Consider the following 24,544-nt stretch of genomic DNA (forward strand, 5'->3'; position numbering starts at 1 on the left):
GTGAAGGGTTGTGGAGAGCAGTGAACATATATACATATACACACAATATACTTACATGTGCATATATATGCTTGAGTGTGGTTATATGTGCATCGAAAGCAGAGGGGACAGCACACCAAACTTGCGTGTAGGGGCTGCAGATCTGCTCTCTGGGGAGGGTCCCTCTGGCCAAAGAGTGCGCACACTGCCCCCGATTTCGGAAGATGAGGTGGAAGTCCTCTGCAGCGATCGAGGTGGGGGTTGAGAGGGTCCTGGAAACTGTAATAGGTTCACAGCACCATCCCCCTCCCTCCTTGGCAGCAAAGCCGGCTGCCCTTGATGTATAGGCATCTCTCCTCTTCCAGGGTGAAAACCAGTCTGTGGGTGCACTGAGATTTGCAAACCAGTCCCCGGATGCGAGGGGCGCTGTGAAACAGCCGGGTGCAGTGGGCCGGGCGCTTCGCCACCCTGGCTGTGGGCGCCGCAGCATCCCCGAGGACGCGGGCAGATGCAGACGGCTCTGGCCCATCTGTCCCTGGAGGCCCGGGCCCAAGACTGTGCTCGCGCGGTACACGTTACCGGGATCGAGGCGCTCCGGGCCTTGCCTGGCCGGGGGATCAGGGCCTCTTTTGTCTCCCGACGCACTAATCCAACTCACTGCGGGCACTAAAGGCGGAGGCCCCTGGGCCTTGGACAAGCCCGCCGCTGGCAAGCCGGTTCGAATGTTTTCAATAAAATGCTTCCTAGGGGATTGAAAAAAAAAAAAGATCGCAGAAGAATTTCTCTGCAGAAGTTAATCTATTTTCAGCGATTAAACGCAGCACCGGGTAAATCCGATCCTAAATATCCCTTTAGAAAGAAGAAGAAAGAGAGGGAGACTCCTTAAACCATGAAGTTTGTTTGGTTTGGGTTTGTTTATTCGATTGATTTGGTTTCTGTTTGTTTGTTTGTTTGTTTCCAAACGAGTTTCAGGGCAGCGGTGAGAAACAATATCAAATCTGCCCAGTGGGTGTTTCTCCAAACTCAGCAGCCTCCAGCCTGCCGTGGCCCCCAAGCGACTCAGCTCCCTGAGGAGAGGACACAGGACACTATATTATGTATTGCAACCTAATAATAGGGTGAGGAAATAATTATAATCGTAATACTTAAGAAAAAAAAAAAACAGTGCCTCTTGCCATCTAGCACCAGGAGACACAGCCACCAGGGCTGGAATTGCAACACTTCTGTGGAGCAGAAATGCTTGCCTTTTCCCTCTGCCATCTCAGAAGTAATGCAAACGTGTGAGCTTTTGCTCCAGAGGGGGGTTTTCCTCTGAGGTTGTCTACACCCTGGGAAGGCGTCTGCTAAGTAATTTATTCTAAAGTGAGGGCGATTTCTGGCATTAAGACATTTTTGAAAACAAAAGTCATCCTTAACAGTGTTCGGCTTAGTGACCATAAAAAGGCCCGAGGGAGGGGGTAGAGAGAGGAAGACTCTAGCCGTGCCAGTCATATTTAATATGCTTCCCACAAGAGAAGCCTCTGCAAAATCAATAGACAGCCGCCAGCTGTGCTTAAACCTGCGATTTCAATTAAAACATTGCGCTCCGGTCCCTGGTTGAGCCTGGATCCGCAGTCAGTGGTGTGCGAGCGGCTTGGCTCCAGGCGCGGCGTCCCACAGCCGCCGATCCCCGAGGTCGCGGTCCGGGTCAGGCCCAGCGGAGCTGCGGAGCACCGGGCCCTGGCACCCCGCTCTGCAGCGTGGGAAGAGCGCCGGCCGCCGAGAGGCGTCAGGCTTAACCCTGGCAGTGTTTCTCCATCGCGGCCGAGCTGTGGAGGCCCAAACGTGGGCCAGATGGGCCGAGACGAAAGCGTCTGGCTTTCGGCGGAGGCGCCCAGAAGGAGAAGGGCCTGAAGCTGAGGCCACAGGGCCCGACAGGACCCCACGGTGGGTCCAGGGCTCACAGGCCGACCTCGAAGGGCTGCAGCCCGCGCCGTCCAGCAAGGCCGTCAGCCCTGGCCCGGGTGCTCTGGAACTGCGGGCAGGCACCCTGTCATTTGGCCCCCGGGGCAGAGCGGCGCGCTGAGTGAGGCCTAGTGGGCCTTGCTTGGCGCCGCGGCCGCGGGCCTCCAGGTCAAGTGCCTTGTTTGGGGGTGAGACCAAGGCACCAGCCCCTCAGAGCCACATGTATGCTAGTCTGCATTGGGAGAGAGCCTGGGGTTTCTTATCTATCTGGATAGTCACTGCTCACTTCTCTCCTAGAACCACTGCTTAAAAGGACAAGGACTTGCTTAGAGAAGGAGGTTTTGGAAAACTTGTCATGAATGGATCCACATCCCTGAGATAGTTGCTCTCCAGCTAGCCTCCTATTGCCCTTACTGTCGAGTTACTCCAGATTTTTTTTCCTTCGCTAAAAATGTGTGGGTGGAAAAAAGTTGTCCTTATTCTTGAAGAACCCCTCCAAGAACTCCAAAAAATTGTCACATTTCCATACTGTCCCTCCCCACCCCCCCTTTCTAAAAAGCATTTCAGCCTCAGGGGGAAAAAAGATGCTGCGGTTGAGAATGAATTTAGAGGGCTAGGAGCAGCAAATCGAAATCTCAGCATTGCCTCCACCGAGTGCCACGTTTCCCCAGTCCTCTATTATTCTGCCTGAAATCATCTCGTTTACAGAAAATATTTGTTTGCACTATTAGTTGGTACTGGAGTTAATTACTCAATGTGTTAACGTGAAGTAATATGTATAAAAGTAGGATCACTGTTTATTGTGTGGGTGAGCTGTTGAGCGGTGCTTGAATAAACTGCAATTAGGGTTAGATAGAGATTAATTAACATGTGAGTGGCAAGGTGTAAAATAGTTTCCAACCCTCCACTTCAATATAATCTGCAGGCAGGGAAGGAGAAGTTTGTGGAAGCTAATTAAATACTTTCATAAAAGCCAGTGTATTCACCCAACATTTGGAAAGAGAGGCACATTAGGGGCAACTTGTTTTTACCCAAATGTTTTCTTTCTGTGGAGGTAGCACTCCTTTGTGATGCTGGGGAGAGAGAGATGGCTTCTGCAGCTACAAAAAGCACTAGGGATGGCAAGGCAGGTTCATGGGAAGTCTTTGGAAGCCTTTCAGCCTGATGGAGCTTTCAGACCAGCAGATCTTTCGAGCTGCTGCCGAGATCAACAATTACCCAAACTGGAAAGGGGGTTGGGGTGCAAGTGCTGATGGCTGAACAGGATCCACAGGAAATTCGGGATAGAAATTCAGGTTGTGAGACCTTCGGGTGTTATTGATACTGTTTCAGTGTCAGGGTGAGTTGTTGATTTAAATCGTTTCCTGTTTGGTGGTGGGGTGGGATAAGGGGTAGTTTATCTGTCTTGTTTTTACATTAACATAGGGATGGGGGCATACTGAGTCTGGAATTCTGCCTCTCTGAACATCTAAATTAAATAGGCTATATGGAAATGTTCTCTTCCAGAGGAGTTAGCCTCTTTCTAGCTTTGAAATTTGGAAGTTGGGGGTGGGGGGGGGGTGAGCACAGAATGCTGGATAACAGATTCAGGAGTGCTGAATTTAGGGGTAGTTTCCAGGCTTGGCAGGGTGGAAGAATTAAACCATGGCAGTGGCCATCCAGGACACTTTCCCCCGGAGACCTCTCTCTCTGCTCCCTCTCCTAGCCTTCAAGGTACACTTTTCCTTCCTTCACCTGCCACATCCATATCTTGTCTGCAGTTACACATCAGAGGGGGAGTGGGTAGGAAAGAGAAATTCCAAAGGGGAGAAACGAGTGGTTTGCCTGAATTTAAAACTAGACCTTTCCTGTCTTTTTCCCCTGCTGGTTTTCCTGGGATGTTTAGCAGGAGAGAGGCCTGGGATGGGGCACTCAGCCCCCTCAAGACGTGTTCTTGAGTGAGATGGGAGAGGGTTTTTTTTCCCACCAGCACTCTCTGGAGCACTCTCTCCACCTTTGGAGAGAGAATACACTATCAAACCCTCAGCCCTGTTCGCTCATATTATACCAACCATAATCCTCTGAAACTGTAGTTGCTGCTACAAAGCTCCTGGTCTTGCAAAAGCCGGCAGGCAAGATATAATTGTCCAGCAAACAAAACCCTCCAAAAGTTTTTTTTTTTTTTAACCCCAGAATCCCCCTTCTCCTCCTTTCCTAAACGTAATTCTTTCCCTCGCTCTCTTGCTAGCCGCTGTCCCCCTCCCCATAAGAACCCTCAACCTTGATCACTTTTGTTGTCGCCAAGAGCACCCGGCCTGTTAAAAGTGCTGGAGCGTCTTTGAGCAGTTTGTTGTGATACGCAGGTGGAATGGTCTGCAAACAGATGAATTCAGCCCCTCCAAACCAAGCGTGGAGCGCGCTGCTTTTGTGGAGAGGCACAAAACGCTGAATTCCTCCGAACTTACTTGGGGCCTGTCTAGAAAAGGGCCTTTTCTTCCCTCTGCGTGTACCTCTGGCCACACTAAGTCTCTGCCCGCCCCCCTTCAGTCCTCCTCCCTCTCCCCTCTGATAATCCTTCTCTTTATTTTAGAAAAACACAAAACCCGGTTCCACGCGGTGCTTTAGTGGCTAAAAGTGAAAGAGCTGCCTTGGCAGAATTCAGCTCTATGAATCACTTCGGAAAATTGGTTCGACTGAATGGCCTTAGGAGGAAAAACGTTTTAATAGGATCCAGGGGAGGTTGTGCTGTTTCAATCTGCTCCTTAAACAGGTGGAGATTGGACCGTCTCAATTATACAAACAGTAAGTACCCATCAGCGGGGAGACCTGCCCTCGGAATCCTCCTTGCTCGCAGCCCTGAACCCGCAGCGGAGTCGGGCTTTGCCTCAGAAACCCGATCACAAATCAGCGATCCCGATCAATCAAGCTCTCAAACAGCCCTCCCGCTCGGGGTGCAGCCTCCCTCAGCCGCAGGCGGAGAGCGAGTCGGAGAGGGGGACGCGCACCCTCCAGGCGCCGAAGCCCCCAGGATCTGGGCGAGCGGCCTTGCTCCTCCGGACGCTACGGGGTCGTCCTTTGGCTGCGGGAGCTCTCTCCCGACCTCCGACGCCAGCCAAGGCGAGCTAGTTGTTTTTGCATAAATTAATATTTCCCCATTAACAAGTTCCCCCCTCCAAGCGCGGCGCCCGCGTCCCTGCGCCACATCCTAATGAGGTAATTATCATTTGCGCGTGTTCGGGGCTGGCGCCGGCTCCGTGGGTAAATGGCAGTTTATTAGCACGATGCCCAGCGCGCCGCAGAGGGCTAAGGGATACTTCGGTGACTAGACGGACATCCAGGGTCCCTTTGAGGCGGCGCGCCCGGGAACCCTTGCCCTCTCCGCGTCCCCCAAACCTATAGGCCCCCAAAGTTGTGAATCACGCACGGAACTCTGCCTGGGTTTGGGCTCCCCCCCCCCTTTTTTTTTCCACCGGCAAAACCATCACGATTCCTCCCCCTCCCCCTCCCGTCTCTTCCCTCCTTCCCGATTCGCGAACCGCTCGCACTTTCCCGAGGGGAGCGCGGGCGCCAGTTGCCTCCTTTTAAAGTTTGAGGGGCGGTGGCGGCAGCGGCCGGCAGGCGCGGTGGAACACAGGGGCCGCTACGGGAGCCGCGCCGCCGCCCATGTCATTCCACTTCAAGTGACTTCATGTGATGTCAGCTGAATGTAAAAGACAGTGATCTCACGCGGAGGGGAAGATGTTTGCCATCAAAATGTGACAGAGGAGACAGGCTGCATGGCTCGGACCGCATCTCCTTGGCGGTGGGGGAACGAGGTAAATGCGAGGTGGCTCTCCCGGTCCTCTTTAACTTTGCCCCTTCACTATCTAGCTCCCAGCACGCGTGGCGGAGGCCGGGGTCCAGGGAGCGGCTCAGAGGGTTAATTTGAGGCTCTTTTCTTTCTTTCTTTTTCTCCCTCTCTCTCCTTCCTCTGTAAGCCCTCCCCCTTTCCCCCCTTTCAAAGTCCCGGGGCAGGGGCTGGTGGGCTCCGCGCGGCGGGTTAATGGGCGGTAATTTGGTACCCTTGGGTGCACTTTGTTCTGCCCCTGTTCATTTGAATGCAAATGGGTGACCTGGACCCGACAAGGTGCTTATTAAATTGCGGTTTCCCTCCCTGCCTTTTCCGGAATGCAGACTTAGAGGAGAGAGGCTGCGCCCTGGCCCAGTCCGGTACGACTCGGCTCGGCGCGCCATGGCAAGCTCGGCTTCCCTGGAGACCATGGTGCCCCCGGCCTGCCCGCGCGCTGGAGCGTCGCCGGCCACTTCCAAGACTCTGGCCTTTTCCATCGAGCGCATCATGGCCAAGACGTCGGAGCCCCGCGCGCCCTTTGAGCCCCGGCCGGGGGCACTGGAGGCGGAGGGCGGCCAGGGCAAGAAATTGCTCAACCTCTGCTCGCCGCTGCCCTGTATGATCCCCCTCCAGCCCCTAGGCTACGAGATGCCGTCCAAGACGCTGCTCAGCTACTCTGAGCTCTGGAAAAGCAGCCTCCGGGCGGGCGGCAGCGGCGGCGGCGGCGGAGGAGGAGGTGGAGGCGGCGGTGGGGGGGCCCCGGTGTGCGGCGCCAGCGGCTTGTGCAAAACCAACTGTGGCGTGTGCTGCAAGGCCGAGCTGGGCCTGGTACCGTCGGCGCTGCCCGCGGGCAGGGTCATCAAGCCGCAGGTCATCAACCAGGCGGTGGGGCTTCCGGCCAGCGGCTCGCTCTACTACTTCAACTACCTGGACTCCGCCACGTACCCGCCGTCTGAGCTCCTCGGCGGCCACCTCTTCCCGTCCGGTCTCCTCAACACACAGGCCCCCGCGGCCCTGGCTGCGCACCCCAAACTCTTTTTGCTGGAGAACGCCAAGCTGGCCGGCCTGACCGCGGACAAGTTTGCCCATCCAGCCCCCTACGCCCATAAGGAGCGCTTGCCTGCGCCGCTGGAGCAGGTGCTGAAGGAGAACTCGGCCCTGACTGCCGAGCGCGGCGGCGTCAAGGGCCACAGCAAGCTGCCCGGGGGCTCAGCGGACGGCAAGCCTAAAAACTTCACCTGCGAGGTGTGCGGAAAGGTGAGGCTCGGGGTCCTGGGGGGCTGGGAGGGGTGAGCAGCTGCTTCCCTGAGGGGCAGCCGGGACAGCCCCTTTCTCAAATTTGCGAGCTCCCTAGTAGTTGTCTACCCGAATTGAGGGCGCAGTTGGGCCTCAGTTTCTTATTCTATAAAATGGGAATGCCTTTGTCAGCGGCCTCACAGGACTGGCACGAACAGTGGATTGGGAAGCTCTTTACAAAATGAAAAGGGCTGTGGTTTCTGAAGGGGGTTTTCGGTTGGGGGAGGTGGTCTCTGCGCGCCCGCCCCCCACGGCCCTGCCAGGCGGACTCTTGGACAGACAGCCACAAGGCCCCCGTGTGTGCTTCCATAGGTATTTAACGCTCACTATAACCTCACCCGCCATATGCCAGTCCACACCGGAGCCAGACCGTTCGTGTGCAAAGTCTGTGGCAAAGGCTTCCGCCAGGCCAGCACGCTCTGCAGACACAAAATTATCCACACCCAGGTACGTGGGCCCCAGGTCCAGCCCGACCCGTACCCAACACCCGGAACTAAGTGATGGGGTTGGGGAGAGAATGGCCAAGGGTTCCCCTTATAACCCCCACCAGAGGCCCCTGTCCCTTCGGCGTGCCCCTTTCAGGTGCCCCCCAAGGTGGCTTCTCCCTGCCGGGGCCTCAGCCTCACGATGCGCACGCCCCTCTCCGCAGGAAAAGCCGCATAAATGCAACCAATGCGGCAAAGCCTTCAACCGCAGCTCCACGCTCAACACACACATTCGCATCCACGCGGGCTACAAGCCCTTCGTCTGTGAATTTTGCGGCAAAGGCTTTCACCAAAAAGGTAACGTGCGGGCGAGGCCCTCTCCTCACCTCCCCTTGGGACTCGGCAGGTCATCGCTAGCGGGAAGGCAAAGAAGGATCTGGAGAGAGCGCGCGCGAGGGCCTCGGGCTCGGGCGCAGCATTTCTTTGGAATCGGGTTGTACGGGGTTTCGGTGGAAGCTCTCCGGGTTGGGTTAGTAGAGCTCGCTGGACTCAAGCTGATTGCACGGGTAGACTGTGAATTAGGGAGATGGGAAGAAGGAAAGGGGTAGAGGGAAAGGAAGTTGGAGAAAGACAAGGTATCGCCCTGTGGAGGAAGCGTCCCTTTGTACCCGGGATTCTTTTGAAAATGGAAAAAAAAAAAAAAAAATTCGAGGCGTAACCCACCTCCTGGGAACAGTTTAGACTGGGGGAAACCGCTACTGTCTCCAGAATTCTGCTTGGATTTTTCCAGGCACGTTCGGATCTCCAAGTGGTAGTTAGGGGACCACAGGGAGTAACTTTAAAAATAATAAGAAGAAAATAATAATAATAATAGGGGACGAAGCCCGGGTTCATGCGAATTTCTTCGAGCGAGGCGGCGGCCCGGACAAGGGCCCCATGCGTCTCTCTGGGCAGCACAAAAGTTTCCGGGCCGGCGGAGCTCAGCGGGAGGGATGCTGTTCGGGCCTCAGGCCCCGGTGGGGCTGGGACGCGGGGCGGCTACGCGGGACTCGGCCCTCCATCCTGTAGTGAGAGCCCGGGGCTTGACGCGTACGAAGTTTGACAACTTCTTCACTCGGAGAGGTCGCGCCTGCCTAGCCAAGCGTCGCCTTCTTTACGCGGGCACCTGAGCCAACCCCGGGACACCCGGCCCCTCCCCGTCCCACTTTATCCCCCCCCCCTTTTTGTTTTTGGTCTCCTGTAGGGAACTACAAGAATCACAAGCTGACCCACAGCGGCGAGAAGCAGTACAAATGTACCATTTGCAACAAGGCCTTCCACCAGGTCTACAACCTGACCTTCCACATGCACACCCACAACGACAAGAAGCCTTTCACGTGCGCCACTTGCGGCAAAGGGTTTTGCAGAAACTTTGACTTAAAGAAACACGTGCGCAAACTCCACGACAGCGTGGGCCCCGCCGCCCCCTCCACAAAGGACCTGACTCGGACAGTGCAGAGCTGAGAGCTCCTGCCTCACCCTCCCTTCCAGTCCTATCCAACCCCCAAACAGATCACACGTATAAACTTATTTCTAAAATTAAGAGAAAGGAGAGAGAGAGAGAAAAAAAAAAGCTATAGCAGAAAGGCTAAAATCTATTTATCGAAACCAGCATATTTTTGGAAAGCTAAACGTTTCCTCGATGACTGGCAGCAAACGCCTGGCTCCCCACCTTTGTATATTCGGGAAACTTATTTAAACCCAGCGCGCCGAAACATATTTAATTCCAGGCCTCGGCTTCTGGCTTCTCCTCCGGCGGCGGTGGGTTTTAACCCCAGCCTGTCACGTGAACGTCCCGGAAGAGCGCGGCGCCCCCAGCCATCTTTATACAGCCATGTAAATTCTCCTGTACACACGAACACGGAATATATACATATATAACTCAATAAACAGAATCCTTAGTGCGTCTTTTCTTCCCCCCCCTCCCCTCGCCGCAAGTCAGCTCAGCAACCCTAAAGAATGAAAAAGAAATAGGCATTTTTAGCATTTCTCGGCCGCCCGCATGCGACGTCTTCTGTGGGCACTGGGACCAGGGTAAGGCTATATCGGTCCTCCTGCCACGCTAACGTGTTCAGATGCCCCCAGGAACCAAGGATGCAACGGCCCTCACGTTGTACCAAGTTTTTATTTGCTAACTGTTCTGACCAAGGGATTCTGGGTGTTGCCATATTTGGGTGAGTTTTTAAAAAAAGAAGGGATTAAAAGTGGCTAGGTGTTGGCGAGCAGGTTTGAGGTGCGTGTCCTAGAGCAAAGAGGCGCACCACAGTGGGGTAAATGGCAGGAGCACTGCCGCGCCGGGGCGCTTCTGGGCACACCCTCTTGTCTGGGTGATGTAAGGGGAGCCACTCTTCCATTCAATCATTCCTGGCGGCGAGAACTGGGGGCCAAGTGTCCCAGCCCATCCGGGGCTTTGGGGCTCCACGGCCCGCGCTGTGGTCTGGGGCCGGCCTCCGGGTGCTGTGCGCCCTGCCGCGGGAGGGCGCACCCGGGCTCCCGCAGCTCGCAGCCGCCGCCGCCGCCCCGAGTTCTGATTACCGCGCAGTTAGCCCATTTCCTGAATAGCTATCTCCGCCGCCGAGCACGCTGATGAAATGATCTCACGCTTGCTTTCTAAGTAATGACCCAAATTAAGAGAGAAAACAGAGACCCTTCAAACAGCATTACATTAATCATCTAATCATTCCCAGGAGGGGGCCGGCCGCCGCCGCCCCGTTTGATCCGAATCTGGATAATCAAGAGCTCGGATTACTGGCTCGGCGCGCCGGGCCTTCTCCTCCCGCCCCTAATATTCGCGCCGCGATTCAGCCCACGTTTTCTGGAACAATGTTCCCTAGCGCCAGAAGGAAATGTGGCGCGGGGCCGGGGAGTGGGCTTCCAGGCAGCCTCGCCACTGCAAGGGCTAGGGCGGCGGCGTCTGGGCGCTGATCCCACGCGGATTCCTACTGCAGGTAGAGGGTATTTGGAGGGAAAGATGATTGATGCTAAAGGAAATCCCCAAGTAAGTCTGAAAGTGACTTGAGTGGGGATTATGCCAGAGCCCGGTATACAGTAGGCGCTTAGCGCTGCTTGCGCCAGGGGCTCCCACAATCAAAGAAGCTCACATTGCCGGAGCGCTTGCTCCACGCCACTCAAACCATACTCTTTCGAACGTTCACAACCCGCAAGCTGGGGGGTGATTATTCTCATCCTGTGGAAGGATGGAGAAATTGAGGCAGAGATCAAAACCAAATGACCTGCCTAGGGTCCCAGGACTAGGTAGGGTCAGGAATCGGAGTCAAGGCTTTTAGAAAATCCCAACTGCCTTCAGTTCTCGTTGGTGGGGGAGGAATGTCCCAGTTGGGACTCGGGAGAAGACGTTCGGCTGCTGGGTGCAAGCTCCGTGCGGGTCACAGCCAAAGGTTGGGTCCTCACCCCAACCCCCGCCGGATTCGCAGACCCATTGCGCGGGGAAGGAGAATTGTCGATTTTGTTTGCACAGAGGACAGCGACAGCTTCCTCAGGCTGTCGCGGGGGTATTTTTAGTACCTCCGATTCAGAAATAGGAACGTGTACATTAGAATTCCATTTCCTGAAAGGAGATCGTCCTCGTTTTTTTTTGGTATTCCTCTCCCCCTCCCAAGTCTGGGAAGACGCAGCCAGGGGAGGGGGGCGAGGAAGCGAGGAGGAATTTAAATGTTAGCTCGTTCTGGCTGCATTTCGCTGAGGGGAGATTGGGACCCAGAGGGATATGCAGATTTAACTCCGAAATCTCGGTGGATGCCACAAACCCCAGGAAACCCCACATTGGGCGAGGAGGACTTGGCGGCTAAAGATACGGAAATAGCGCCTTGCTCTTCCCAGACATCTATCCCCAGGGGGCTTGCGGGCTGCTTTGAGGAGTCCGATCCTATCCCAGTTTTATTTCCCTAGGTTTTATTAGCCCCGCCTCACAGATACACACCCCTCCCCCATTTCTGGGAGCTCTTGGGTGCCCTCCGACTGTCTCAATCAAAAACCCTTTGCTTCTTGCATCTCTGGAAGGATCCTTGGCAGAGGGGCTTCTTGGAGACCAGACACTGGCCAGGGCAAGCCCACCTTCTTCCTAAATAGTTCCAGAACTTTGGGCAAGGGGCAGACACCACAAAATTTAGTACAGAAGCCTCCTCTTAGAGAATTCTTAGAGAATTGGGTTTAAAAAGTTGGCCTGCATTCGGGAAAGGTGATTCGGTTCTCCTCTTTCTCCTTAAGAAGAAAAGATAAATAAAAAATCGATGGGGCACTCCCATCCAGGGAAATGACTTTCTAACCATCAAATGAGAGAATGGTTCTCTGAAGAAATTCTTCTGTAATGTTTTCATAGGAGAAGGACTAAAAGGGTTGCCCATCTCATAAACTGGAGACATTTATTTCCAGGTGACGGTTCTGAAGAAGGTTGAAGATGCCCCATGTTTGCAAAGGACTGCAAATGAGATAATACTAATGCGTGGAACAGGAGGCATTTCTCTCTTGGACCGCTCATCTCTCTCTGCCGTCGGGGAGAGGTAAGGAATCAGAACTCTGAGTGGAACCTGAGCAGAGTTACTTGACTCCTCCAACCTCCTTGAGGTTTTTCCCTCATAACCTGATTGTTACTTAACCTTCACACCAGCGCCTGTCAATCGCTCTCTCCTGAGAAGGTGTTATTTCACATCTGGCAGTAATTGTAGATAAACAGAGTTCTTCCATATCTATAGGGCTTAGCGCTGCTTCGCCTGAAGTCCCTCCTCCTCAGTTTAAGATACCTGCTTCCTTCAGTTGGGGGGGATTCAAAAAAGGATTTCTTCACCTGGAAAGTAGTGTGAGGAGAAAAGGAACCTTCTCTATGTATGACTAAACACCTTTCACAGCCAGTGCAGGTTCTGACGCCAACGCTAAGCTGTTGTAAGTAACTGTCCTCACTGAGATCCTTCTAGGTTATTCCCCATGCATCGGAATTGATGGGTGAAAGGTTCTATTTTCTGGGGGTTTTGGTGGGGTTTTTTTTTTTTTTTTTTTTGCCTCTTAATATTAAGCTGTTTGCATGACTTGTAGTTTGCATTATTAACAAATGACTTAAACAAGGTAGTCATCAGCCACATATTAATATTCTAACCTTGATTAAATTGAAGAGGCCGCCCTTAAAAAATATTTTAAAAAAATCAAATTGCGGGGGAGGGGAATCCTGTCACAGACACAAAAAAGACTCCAATTATCTTTTCCCCTACAAGATGTTTGTTCTGTCCATGACTGCTCACACTTCAGCAATCTTGCCAGCAAGACTCAAAAAAAAAAAAAAAAACCCCTCCTTCTTCCAAAGCCACAGCCTTGTACATAACAGATTGTACAGTCCTATTGCCTTAGGCGGGTAAGAGGTTCCTCTCTGCAAAGAGCGACACAGAGAAGTTGCCAGCATCCAGACGCATTTTGGGGGGCACTTGTGCTCACTCTTGCCTCGGCTGCAGAAGTGTGTCTGTAAGGTCCCCATTTTGCTGTTTGGCTCACAAGAGGATAGGGAGTCGCCTGAGCCAGGCCCGAGAATCACAGCAACAAGGCATCCAGGTGTGCTGGTGGTGAATGAGCTGGGGAGTGAATAACAGTGAGGGGTGGAGGGGGGTGCTGCCAGAGAGAGGACTGGAGTCTTGAGAAAACGCTGGGAAATAAACAACCTCAAGGCAGCTGCGTTGCCCTTTTCCCTGCACTTCCCTCTCAAACGTCTGAGCAACCAGTTTGCTCCTAGAAACATGTTAATTGCCAACGGAGCTCATTAAGGCATGCACATGCAAAACACAGCAAGAAAGATTAATGGACAAAAGCGCAATAATGAACTGTCAACAATCGGGCCCATCTACGCGACCAGGATCACTCAAGAATGAGGCATTTAGAGGCAACAAAGGATTGTCTGGGACAGGAAGAAAAGACGACCTAGACTTTTGTTTAGTCAACACAATTGATTACAAATGAGAGATTAACAGGATAGCTTCAGATTTTTTTAAAAAGAGGCAGAAAAGAAAAGTCCAATTAAGTCCACCGAATGTTAACTACATTGCGTTCCATGCCTAGCCCCAAAGAAATTCTCATTAAACCATCCCTGGCGATCCCTTTTGGAAAGTAATTTGTCTCCCTGATGGAGCAGAGAAAGAGAATCGTGTAAAAGAAAGCGTTAGTTCTTGGCACAATGAGCTTAGGAGACACACCAGAAAGAGCCAAAGGGGGAGTTAATGAGCATCTGACAAACTGCTTGGATTCAGGCCTAGAGAACAGCGATGAAAAGATGAAATTGGCCAACAACTATTCTTTATATCAAACATAAAAAGGCCAATCTGAAATGGGGCTGCTCAAAACTGGTTGAAAGTACAGAGCCCAAGAAAAGGGAGCCGCCGCCAGGCCCCTTGGTGGACACTGGACAGACAGGCAGAACTCAACCAGCCAAGAGCAAAAAGCTAGGCAGAAAGGTGGGCTTTGCCAGCACAGAGCAAACTCCACCACGAGCCGCACACCTTTGGTGGCGCTGATCTGAAGCTCTTGGTGCCCACCACCAACCCTCTGGATGTTTCTTTCACAAGTAAAAAATGTATCAGGCTAGCCTTTGAGGACTCCCTACAAGTTCTGGTAATCTGGTTATTAGCTCCCAGCATTCTTCGAACTATACCTCTCTCTCTTCTAGAGCTATAGACCACCCCCACCCCGCTCCCACCCACCGGGATACCAGATGTCACTAATTCACATTCAGTTCTTCTACCCTCCCTCCTAGTGACCATTCAAAACTGTCACCCCCCAGGTGACTGCCTTCCTAATTCTACTCAGGGCACAGACGTGGAGAGAAAGACACTCATCACCCACGGCTTTGTGGACCAGGTGATCAAGTATTTAAATTATTTCTCCTAGCTCATCTGGCATTAAGAGGCAGCGTCACTTTAATGTTTCCACTTCTTAACAAAGTAGGTCAACATATCTGTCTATTTCAGATGCATATTACATCCCAATTAAACATAAATGTCCAGACATTCCCAACAGCGGAAGTGTTTGGGGTTCTTTTACACTCAGTGTTCAGTAAAGCCAGGTAAAAAGAACCTAATGGTGTGTGATGGGGTTTTCCACTTCCAACTTAGGAGTGTGTTAAGTGTCCAATTCTTTGCAACCCCATAGACTGTAGCCCGCCAGGCTCCTTTGTCCATGGAATTCTCCATGGAATACTGCAGGGGGCAGCCATTTCCTTCTCCAGGGGATCGTCTCTACTCAGGAATTGAACCCAGGTCTCCCGCACTGCAGGCAGATTCTTTCCTGTCTGCGCCACCAGGGAAGCCCAACTTCCAGCTAAGGAACCCAGAACAAATCGTGCGGTTGCTTAATGCCTTATTTATTCCATATTTGATGTGGGACCCGTGCCACCTCAGATACTAGAGTGCAGCATTGAAATCTTGATTCTAGGTTTTGTATTCTTACTCTCAAATCCTTGGTAACAGCGATCACATTTCTGAGGTCTTGGCTTGCACTTCAGGCTTTGCTCATGCTTCATGAAAAAAATGTATTGGTGCCTAGAAGTAAAGAATGGGGAAGAAAAAGTATACCAATTCAAAATAAAAAGAGTCATCTAGGATGAAAGACTAGTTCTGATTTTCAAAGCACAGAGGTGTTATACAATCTAGAAAGGTAGATTTCAGGAAACAGAGGAGAAAGTGAGACTTTTCTATTGTAGATCAATCAGAATCTGATATAATTTGTTTTTTATCAGGGCATCCTGTGTAGGCCATGTGACCTGACACATGATCTTTGTGGTTTCTCTCCTTTAGTGTTTTTCAGTCCTGGGTCATTTTTGGAGTTCTTTTTTTCCTCAAGGAGTTTCACTGTCCTCATTTTGCCCCGCCCCCACAAGGTGGGTGTTGATGAATTGCCTTGTAAGAGATAACTTCTTATTTATAAGGAGAAAATCCAGTGAGTGGTTAGGAGCCTGGGGTCTGGCATCAAAACAGCTGAGTTCAAATCCTAGCTCAGATACTTCTCAGGGAAGACTACCTTGTCTGTTTCTTCATTTGCAACATAGGAATAGTTTCTATCGTGCCTGAAACTAATATAACGTTCTGTGTCAATTGTACCTTAAAAGGAAAAAAAAATTTTTTTTCTCACAGGGCTGTTGTGAGGCTTAAATGAGTTAACACATATAATTAGAACTTAGAATAGCACCTGGCATGTACATAGGAAGAATTCCAGAAGTTAGCAGTAATTATTAGAAAAACTCAAGTAGCAAAACATGAAGGCAGAGCTTCCTAAAGAAATTTTACCTGTGTTATCTTGTTGACTCCTCATTACATATTCATTACATAAGTTTTCTCAGCCCCATTTTATTTTATTTTTATTTTTTATTTTTTATTTTTTATTTTTTTCACACTTAAAACAGTTTATTTGAGGGCTGCTTCCTCCCTCCCAGGAGAGCGGGGCCTGTGTCCCCACTCCCAGCTCCCCCGCTGCTCCTGGGATCCCCCAGCCTGGAAGGGGTACCGGGGCCACCCTCACAGCAGCTGAGGGACCTGAGACAAGTCTCCTCTCCTCTGTGTCGCTGTCCCCTCTCTTTAATGGTACCACTGGGTTCCTAGGAGGTCAGCCCCATTTTAAAGAGAGGCAAACCTAGTTGCTGAGAAGGTATGATTTCTGTTAGTTCACATGACTGGAAAGCGATGGGCTGGGGACTCATACTCAGATGATTCTGTCTAAATATGGGTCATGGTTTTAAAAGGAAGGTATACAAGAACCAAATAACATTTTTGTTTAAATTGCATCTGATGGGAACATAAATTGATGCAGTCACTGTGGAGAACAGTGTGGAGGTTGCTTAAAAACTAAAAATAGGGTACTTCCTTGATGGTCCTGTGGTTAAGAGTGTGCTTTGGGATAGCGGGGCACAAGTTCGATCCCTGGTCAGAGAACTACGATCCCACATGCTGCAGGGCAACTAAGCATGCATGCCACTATGAAAGAGCCCGTGTGATGCAATGAAGATCCCATGTGCTGCAACTAAGACCAGATGGAACAAAAAAAAAAAGACTAAACATAGAACTACCATATGATCCAGTAATCCCACTACTGGGCACATACTCTGAAAAAGCCATAATCCGAAAGGACACATGTACCCCAGTGCTCATTTCAGCACCATTTATGATAGCCAGGACATGGGAACAACCTGAAAGTCGATTAAGAGATGAATGGATAAGGAATATGTGGTACATACACATGATGGAATATTACTCGGCCACCAACAGGAATGAAATAGGGTCATTTGTGGACATGTGGATGAACCTAGAGTCTGTCATACAGAGTGAAGTAAGTCAGAAAGAGAGCAATAAATACCGTGATTAACACACATACATGAAATCTAGAAAAATGGTACAGATGAACCTATTTCCAAGGCAGGAATAAAGATGCAGATGTAGAGAATGGACATGTGGACACAGAGTGGGAAGGGAGGGTAGGACAAATTGGGAGATTAGGGTTGACATATGTACACTACCATGTATTAATATAAAATAGATAGCTAGTAGGAACCTGCAGTAAGGCACAGAAGCTGAGTTCATGCTCTGTGATGACCCAGATGGGTGGGATGGGGGGCGTGGGTGGGAGGGAGGTCCAAGAGGGAGGATATATATGTATGCATAAGGCTGATTCACTTCATCATACAGCAGAAACTAACACAACATTGTAAAGCAATTGCATTCCAATAAAAGAAACTTTTAAAAAAGAAAAAGGCACCTGAATTCAATTTACTGAGATGCTGGGTGGACAGTTCTGTTCTGTAGTCCAGGAATCTGCACTGTAACCTGAAGCAGTTGGTTCCTGACTACCCTTAAGAAACACTGATTTAGCATCTGTGTTCTTTCCACCTCACAATGATGCTATGTTTAAAAGATAAAAGGACTGTGGCCCACTAGGCTCCTCTGTCCATTGAATTTTCCAGGCAAGAATACTCGAGTGGGTTGCCATTTCCTATTCCAGGGGATCTTCCCAACCCAGCGATCAAACCCGTGACTCCTGCATTGGCAGGTGGATTCTTTACCACTGTGCCACCTGGGAAGCCCCAGTAACACCATTTGCTGCTGCTGCTGCTGCTAAGTCGCTTCAGTCGTGTCCGACTCTGTGCAACCCCATAGACGGCAGCCCACCAGGCTCCCCCGTCTCCCTGGGATTCTCCAGGCAAGAACACTGGAGTGGGTTGCCATTGCCTTCTCCACTGCATGAAAGTGAAAGTGAAGTCGCTCAGTCATGTCCGACTCTTCGCGACCCCAGGGACTGCAGGTACCAGGCTCCTCCGTCCATGGGATTTTCCAGGCGAGAGTACTGGAGTGGGGTGCCATTGCCTTCTCCCGAGGGCTTCATAAATTAATACACTCATTCATCCAACAAATATGATAAGAACACCTCCAATGTGTCAGACACTATGCTGGGTGCTGGAATTACAAGGAAGAGAAGAACATAGCCTCTACCTCAGAGTTTATAAGAGAAAAGTGTGAAAGTGAAAGTTAAGTCGCTCAGTCGTGTCCGACTCTTTGTGACCCTGTGGACTGTAGCCCACCAGGCTCCTCCGTCCATGGGATTCTCCAGGCAAGAATACTGGAGAGGGTTGCAATTTCCTTCTCCAGGGGATCTTCCTGACCCAGGGATTGAACCCTCGTCTGCTGCATTGCAGGCAGACGCTTTAACCTCTGAGCCACCAGGGAAGCCCTTTATAATAGAGTAGGGGTGGAAATCACATACAACAAAAATCCCCATATGATACCTGGTCATGAAGATGAAATTCGGCATTCAGTCCTGTCTGGGGTGGGGTGTGTAGTGGACATCTGTTACTTTTGCCTGCTGAGCATCATTCTCCCCTCTGGTAACAACATTCAACAGTTCCTTCTGAGACACCACCTCCCCCCCACCCTCCATCTGTATGGTTAAAGTGGGTCCCGCCCCACAGTGGGCACGTGACCCAGGTCTGACCAATCAGAGTTTGGCGTCTCCCTGGCCATGGTGACGGCTCAGGGCTGGTCACGTGACCCAATCAGAGCCTTGCAAGTTGCGCCGTGGCGTGGGTCAAGGCGGAAGCCGTTCTCCTGGGGCTCGCGAGTGGACTCGGCCTAAGTCTGGGGACCGGTGTACACGTGTTTGTTACAGTGTTGTGGTTTATGCATGTTTATTACAATATCCAGACCTTCCAGTACTGAAAGTATCAGAGGTGGAGAGGGAGAGGAATCGAAAGGCGGCCCAGAAAGACCCCGTTGGACTCTGGTATGGTTGAAGCCCGAGGCACACATGGACTTCATGGCTATTTGCTCTAAAATGGAGTCTCCCAGCTCTGACTTCTGCGACTCCTGATGGACATTGGACAGATAAAAGGGAAGTGTGAGATGCTTGGTTAGAGAAAGTCGTCCCTGCGTTGAGTCGTCAGCAGGCAGGAGGCATTACCAACGGAGAAATGGAAGAAGAGCCATCTCATGCAGCCCACGTGAAAGCCCGCAGGTGAAAGGACGGTGAGTTGATGCGTCTAGATGTGGTTGGGTGTGGCTGGGTTTAATATGGAGAAGTGTGACTTTGAAATTTAGTTGTGCCTCTGAGCAACTGTAAAACTCTGCACTACAGTCTTACCTTCTCTGAACCTGAGATTTCTTCTCTGCAAAATGGGTGCAATAACGTGGGCCATAAGGATTCAATGCAGTGGGGCTAATCAAACACCTGATCCGTTACAGGTGTTTAGGTAAATGACTGTAATGATTATCACCGGAATGTGATTATACCTTAACTCGTTATTGACCAGGTGATTCTTGCTGAAACTACTGCTTTGGCTGGCAGTTTTTATTTTGACAAACCAAAAATTAATCGTTATTTAATTAACACTTTGTGGAGTATTACACCCAATAAATTATACCCGACACACCTATAAAGTCTTCTCATGTACCATGAGTTTCGTTTTCACTTCTCTTAACAGTCAATCACTAAGGTTTTTGTCTTTCCCTTGGTCTAATATTGAGGTCACCTGATTAGAACTATATTCTGAAGAACTGTCCTCTTCAGAAACACGAGTGTATGTGTCACTTGAAGAATCAGAGAAACTATCTCATAAATTCACCGAAAAATTCTTCTTCACTCAAAATTTTACCATGTGCCGATTTTGAAAATTTTTCAGTAATAAACTTGAGTTTACAATATACATGAGTTGGGGAAAAACCTAACGGAGCAAAATGTGATAATGATAGTAGTAAGTTGTATAATGAACCTTTGATGAATTTAAGCTCTAACAAACATTACAGCTCTAGTGATGTTAATTGTATCACTGTCTAAACAAATTGATATATCCCTGGTCAATAATGTTCAGATAACAAAAGACAAACCACATATCAATGATGTGGTTTAAGAGGGAGGGACTGTTGGCGTTCTAATTTCCCGCGTGGTCCAATGCGGTGTTCTGCTGGAGTTTGAGGTGTCTTAGGGCAAAAATTGGTACCTTAGCACCCTGTCAGCATCTGCCTGGCTGCTGAAGCCTGCCTATTTCTGAGTAAAGCAGGGAATATAGATCAAATATCATTGACTTTGTGGAGTACCCTAGACTAAGCTGTGTGACTAAGCTTCTAACATTGAGACCCAGTTGCCTCATCTTTAAATTCTTTGCCAATAGCAACGTTGTTAGAAGGACTTAAGTGAGATAGTATGTGTAAAGTGGCTGGCACATAGTTGACATGCAATAAATTATAGCTTTCTACTCTGACTACTACTTGCTAATACTACAGTTGGTACCCTTCAAATTTTGAGATACGTGATGCCGTGTTTTGTTTTTTTGGTAACTTGATTTATTTTGGGCTGGGTCGGGTCTTCGTTGCTGCAGGGGCTGCTCTCTAGTTGCATTGCCCGGGCTTTTCACTGCGGTGGCTTCGCTTGTTGCGGAGCACAGGCTCTAGGGCACATGGGCTTCAGCAGCATCAGCACGTGGGCTCGGTAGTTGTGGCCACAGGCATGTGGGGTTCTTTACCACTGAGCCCTGCAAGCCCTGGGAAGGCCCTGCAAGGTCTTTAGCAAAGTAATAAGCACCACAAGGGCAAGGCTGTCCGCCTTGTTCACTGCCGTGTGCCCAATGCTTGGCACATAGTAGGTACACGAAAATGAGCTAGCTAAGAACTTCCGCTCCTCCCCACGGGCAGGGAGGTTACCTGCTCCATCTTCTGGGCAGCCCCTGGTACCCTCATCTGGTAACAGTTCAGTCCTAAAACATTTACTGAAGGCTTACTATGTGCCAGCGTTGTGAGAATGCAGCCGTGAACATGACAGACTCTGACCTTGTGGATCTTAACATCCTAATGGTGGGACACAGGTGATGAACACTCCAAGAAACAGGAGACAAATTCAGATGCTAGTAAACACCAGGAAGGAAATCAAAGAGGGTGACTTGATAGAACATGTATGTGGGAGAAGGCTACTTGAAATAAGTCATCGGTACCAGTCATGATACCATTCAAGACCCTGTTGTATCCAGGTACCAGCTAACAGAAGCATCAACACAACTCAAGTTGGCCCCTGGAGTTAATCCACTTGGACTTAATCTCAACGCCTCTCCTCCCCCACAACTCCTAATTATCCATTGGTTGGTACCTCTAAAATCTGCTTGGGACTTGGTAAAAGGGTTTTCCATGGTATGATACACAAAAGAAAAAGCACCCCTGGGCAGTGAGTGCTATAGGCCATTGACCCACATATCATTTTCCCACTGAATGACACGGTAATTGATCAAAGTTAAAAAAAAAATTTATAGAAAGAGATACTGCTGCCATGTTTTTAAAGCGCGCGTTTCTCAGCCAAGTCTCCAGATGGAATCACCGAAGCAACACATCCTTGACTTAAATGTGACTGTTTAACAGTTATATTGGGTAGGCCATATTTTTCCACAAGGAGGTGGTTGCTTGTCTTAGGAACTTGAGACTCTTAACAGACTTTTGGGTGAGAGCTTTCCAGGATACCAGTCTTTTTCTCTCACTTCCTGAAGTCACAGAAGTCAGAGCCCTGGCCGTCGTGTCAGGAGAGGGGAGTGACAGAGCGAATTGTCACCCAGCTCACGGAATGATGAGGTTCTAGGGTGTCCTCACGCCAGTGACTGCCGCTAATGATGCTTCATAAGCACGGTTGCATTGTTTGTTTTCGCCTGAGCATTGTCTGCTTTCCCTCCTGGTTATCAGCCTTCTGGTTTTGTTTTGAGGGAGCTGCCGTTCTCCGCTGAGCACAGATCCTTGGTATTGTGAAGAAGTCCCCCCTGGGACATGTCCACCAGCCAGGGGACAGGTGTGGAGCTTAAGTTGAATTATGCAGATGCTTTATTTGGAATTCAACTCTTGAGCAGAGGGACAAGACTACAGATGACTGGACCTCATTCATTTCAAGGAGACCCGAGGGTCAGCCTGTTACATATCCTGAGTTGCCCTAATTCCTGCTCTTCCAAACCTTCTATTACAACCTTCCTTTCTGTTCTGCTAGCTCCCTCATAACCTTCCAGTGAATTAATTTTCCACATAAATTGGCCAGAATTCTCTTCTGTAGTTTATAACCAAAAATATTGACTAGTACAGTAATCTCACCCATGATTCACCTTCTCCTTGTAATCCTTAGAAACAGAACATCTGAAGTTCAAGATCGGTTTTCCATGCGCTTCATTTTTATAGTCTGCCTAAATCGCTTCTTCTGGTTGTGAGAATCTTTCAAGTAGACATGTCCTACTTTGCGACGTGAAAGAAGTTTGGAGGAAGAAAACTCTATAACCCTATCCACACATCATATTTATATACAGAATAAAAATGTCTTCAGAGGTGGGGTTGAGGCTCAGCCAAGGAACTCAGGGAAAAGTTAAAAATACAGCACCACCATGATGAGCTTTAGGAAAATTTCTCAGGGAGGGAAATGGGGAAATACTGATCAAAGGGTATAAACTTCCAGTTAGAAGTTTCATACGTTTTGGGGATCTGATAGACAGCACTGTAAGTCTAGTTAACAATACTGCATTTTATACTTGAAAGTTGCTAAGAGAACAAATCTTCAATGTTCTCACCACAGAATATAAATGGTGATTATGTGACGTGATGGAGGTGTTAGCTAACACTGTAGCGGTGATCATTTCACAATATACGTGTATCAGATCAGCATGTCATGCATCTTATAATTGATATAACGTTGTGTCAGTTTATCTCAATAGAACTTTGGGAGAAACAATAAGATACCCCTCTTCCCCACAAAAACAGTAAAGAAGAATGAGCTCTTAGGATATAATCTAGTTATTTTTTTCTGTACTCCCATGATGTAGGAACAACTTAAGTGAAGCTGACTGAAAAAGAGGACATCTCAGCGTAGACTTTAGGAAGATACTGACTGAGGTCAAGCGGTACCATGGAAGAAGGCTGGTTTCCCTTCCTGGGGTCTGAACCTAGAAGTCTGTGCCTTGTTTGTTGAAGGACATGGACCCTAAAACCTGGTGGACCTAAGAGCCAAGAACCATCATTTATCATTTGTCCCTTTCCAGAAGTAAATCAATCTAATTTCACTCAAAACCACTTTTTAATAAGGTAGTCAATAAAAATATTAAGTCAAGGTAACATATGGGAGGAAAATAGATGGGCTACTAGGTTACTGAGAGAAAGGGTTACTGAGGGTGACAGACACTGGACTTCCTGGTAGCCATAACGAAGGACAGTGGGTTATATTCTGACATTGTCCAAGAGACGCCAGAAAACAGAACAGCTTCCTTGATCAGATTTGTCTTAATAGGTTTCAAGTTAGTGCTTCGGTCTTGAATATTGTGAAGTGTGCACCCAGAAACCGGCGTACAGGTTAACACCAGCTGGGTTGTATAGTAATAAGTAGAAGGTGCCAGCCGACTTCTGTCATGTCCAGAGCTCACAGAGGGAAAAAAATGTGGAAAGTCAAAATGCTCTGACTTGTGGCTAATTCATGAAAATGCATGACTTTTAGATAAATTGTCCTCTTGGCCTGAATTTTCTCTCACATAAATTTCTCACACACTACACGTCTGTGATAACATGTGCAGGTTCTCTCTGGGAAGGAGAGCAGAGCGGAGCTGGATGTCTTGAGTGAGCCAGAGTAAACGTGGGATTTAAAACTGTAGGCCGAAGATTAATTTGAAGAAGATGCGGGGTCTCGATGGCTTTCTCTCAAATCTTTAAAATTGACATAAGACCACTGACGATCTACTGCAAAGGAATATTGTGTTGGAAGAAGAATGCACTGCTGTTTGCAGTTGCGTCCCTCGAGGGGTGCTCCGAGGAACTCACAAGTGGAAGCTCTGTGCTTAAAGTGCTCCTCACATCACTTCTGCTTAGATCATGGGAAATCAATAGCTTCGGAAGTCAGTGTTAGGTATTCCATCCTCTGGGAAAATAGATGCCAGAGTGCCTGCAAGAGAGAAGAGATTTTCATTTCCCCATGAGTTTTTTTTTTTTTTTTAATTGTGGCTGGTTTTGTTTGGTTGGAGTTTTCCCCACGTCTGATAGTTTGCACCTGTGCTTCTTGTTCTATAAAGTGGCCTCCTCCTCTCCCTCACTGTTCTTGTGGCTGGCTCCTGCTCGTCCTTCGAGCATAGCCTGCATCACAAAGGTCTTTCTTGGAAAGGAAGGACGTACATAATATAAACTTGATAGTGACATTGCGGGTGGGTCTGGTCTTTGTGAGGCTTATCCTTGAAAAGAGCCCTGGCTCCCCTCACTCCACCTCCTTCATCCTAGGTGGGCTTGTATTAAGGCATGGTTAATTTTTCCTTTATTGTTTTCACTGGGGGGACCACAGTGTGGGGCTGTCAGCCGTGTATGTCCCGCGCCCAGTTCCACGCTCATCAAATCTAGCTCTGAATGAAGCTAGGTACTTCCTCCTTAAAAAAAAAAAAATCGAGTGTTGAAAAGGATATACAAAGTTTAGAAGATAACTGTTGCTGGTTCCCTCCTCTCTAATTAGGGGACAAGAATCAGCAGCATTTATGTTCTATCATGAGAACTCATGGGCTTCCCTGGTGGCTCAGATGATAAAGAATCTGCCTGCCAGT

General features: G+C 49.5%; 1 protein-coding gene and 1 long non-coding RNA gene across 2 annotated transcripts; one reads left to right on the top strand and one right to left on the bottom strand.

Moving 5' to 3' along the window:
- Positions 1 to 874: 874 nt before the first annotated feature.
- Positions 875 to 18,423, bottom strand: LOC110136061 (uncharacterized). Its single transcript, XR_002313516.2, has 3 exons — positions 18,254 to 18,423; positions 14,932 to 15,023; positions 875 to 1,046 (listed from the first exon to the last, which is right to left on the bottom strand). It is a non-coding gene; the product is annotated as an uncharacterized lncRNA (long non-coding RNA).
- On the top strand, positions 3,196 to 9,386 carry FEZF2 (FEZ family zinc finger 2). The gene is made up of 6 exons (XM_020891523.2): positions 3,196 to 3,262; positions 4,493 to 5,717; positions 6,076 to 6,988; positions 7,340 to 7,474; positions 7,677 to 7,809; positions 8,696 to 9,386. The coding sequence occupies exons 3-6, from the start codon at positions 6,134 to 6,136 to the stop codon at positions 8,953 to 8,955; spliced, it is 1,383 nt and encodes a 460-aa protein (XP_020747182.1). The 5' UTR covers positions 3,196 to 3,262; positions 4,493 to 5,717; positions 6,076 to 6,133; the 3' UTR covers positions 8,956 to 9,386.
- Positions 18,424 to 24,544: the final 6,121 nt, after the last annotated feature.

Source organism: Odocoileus virginianus, chromosome 26 (assembly GCF_023699985.2).
Source record: "Odocoileus virginianus isolate 20LAN1187 ecotype Illinois chromosome 26, Ovbor_1.2, whole genome shotgun sequence".
NCBI classification, from domain to species: domain Eukaryota; kingdom Metazoa; phylum Chordata; class Mammalia; order Artiodactyla; family Cervidae; genus Odocoileus; species Odocoileus virginianus.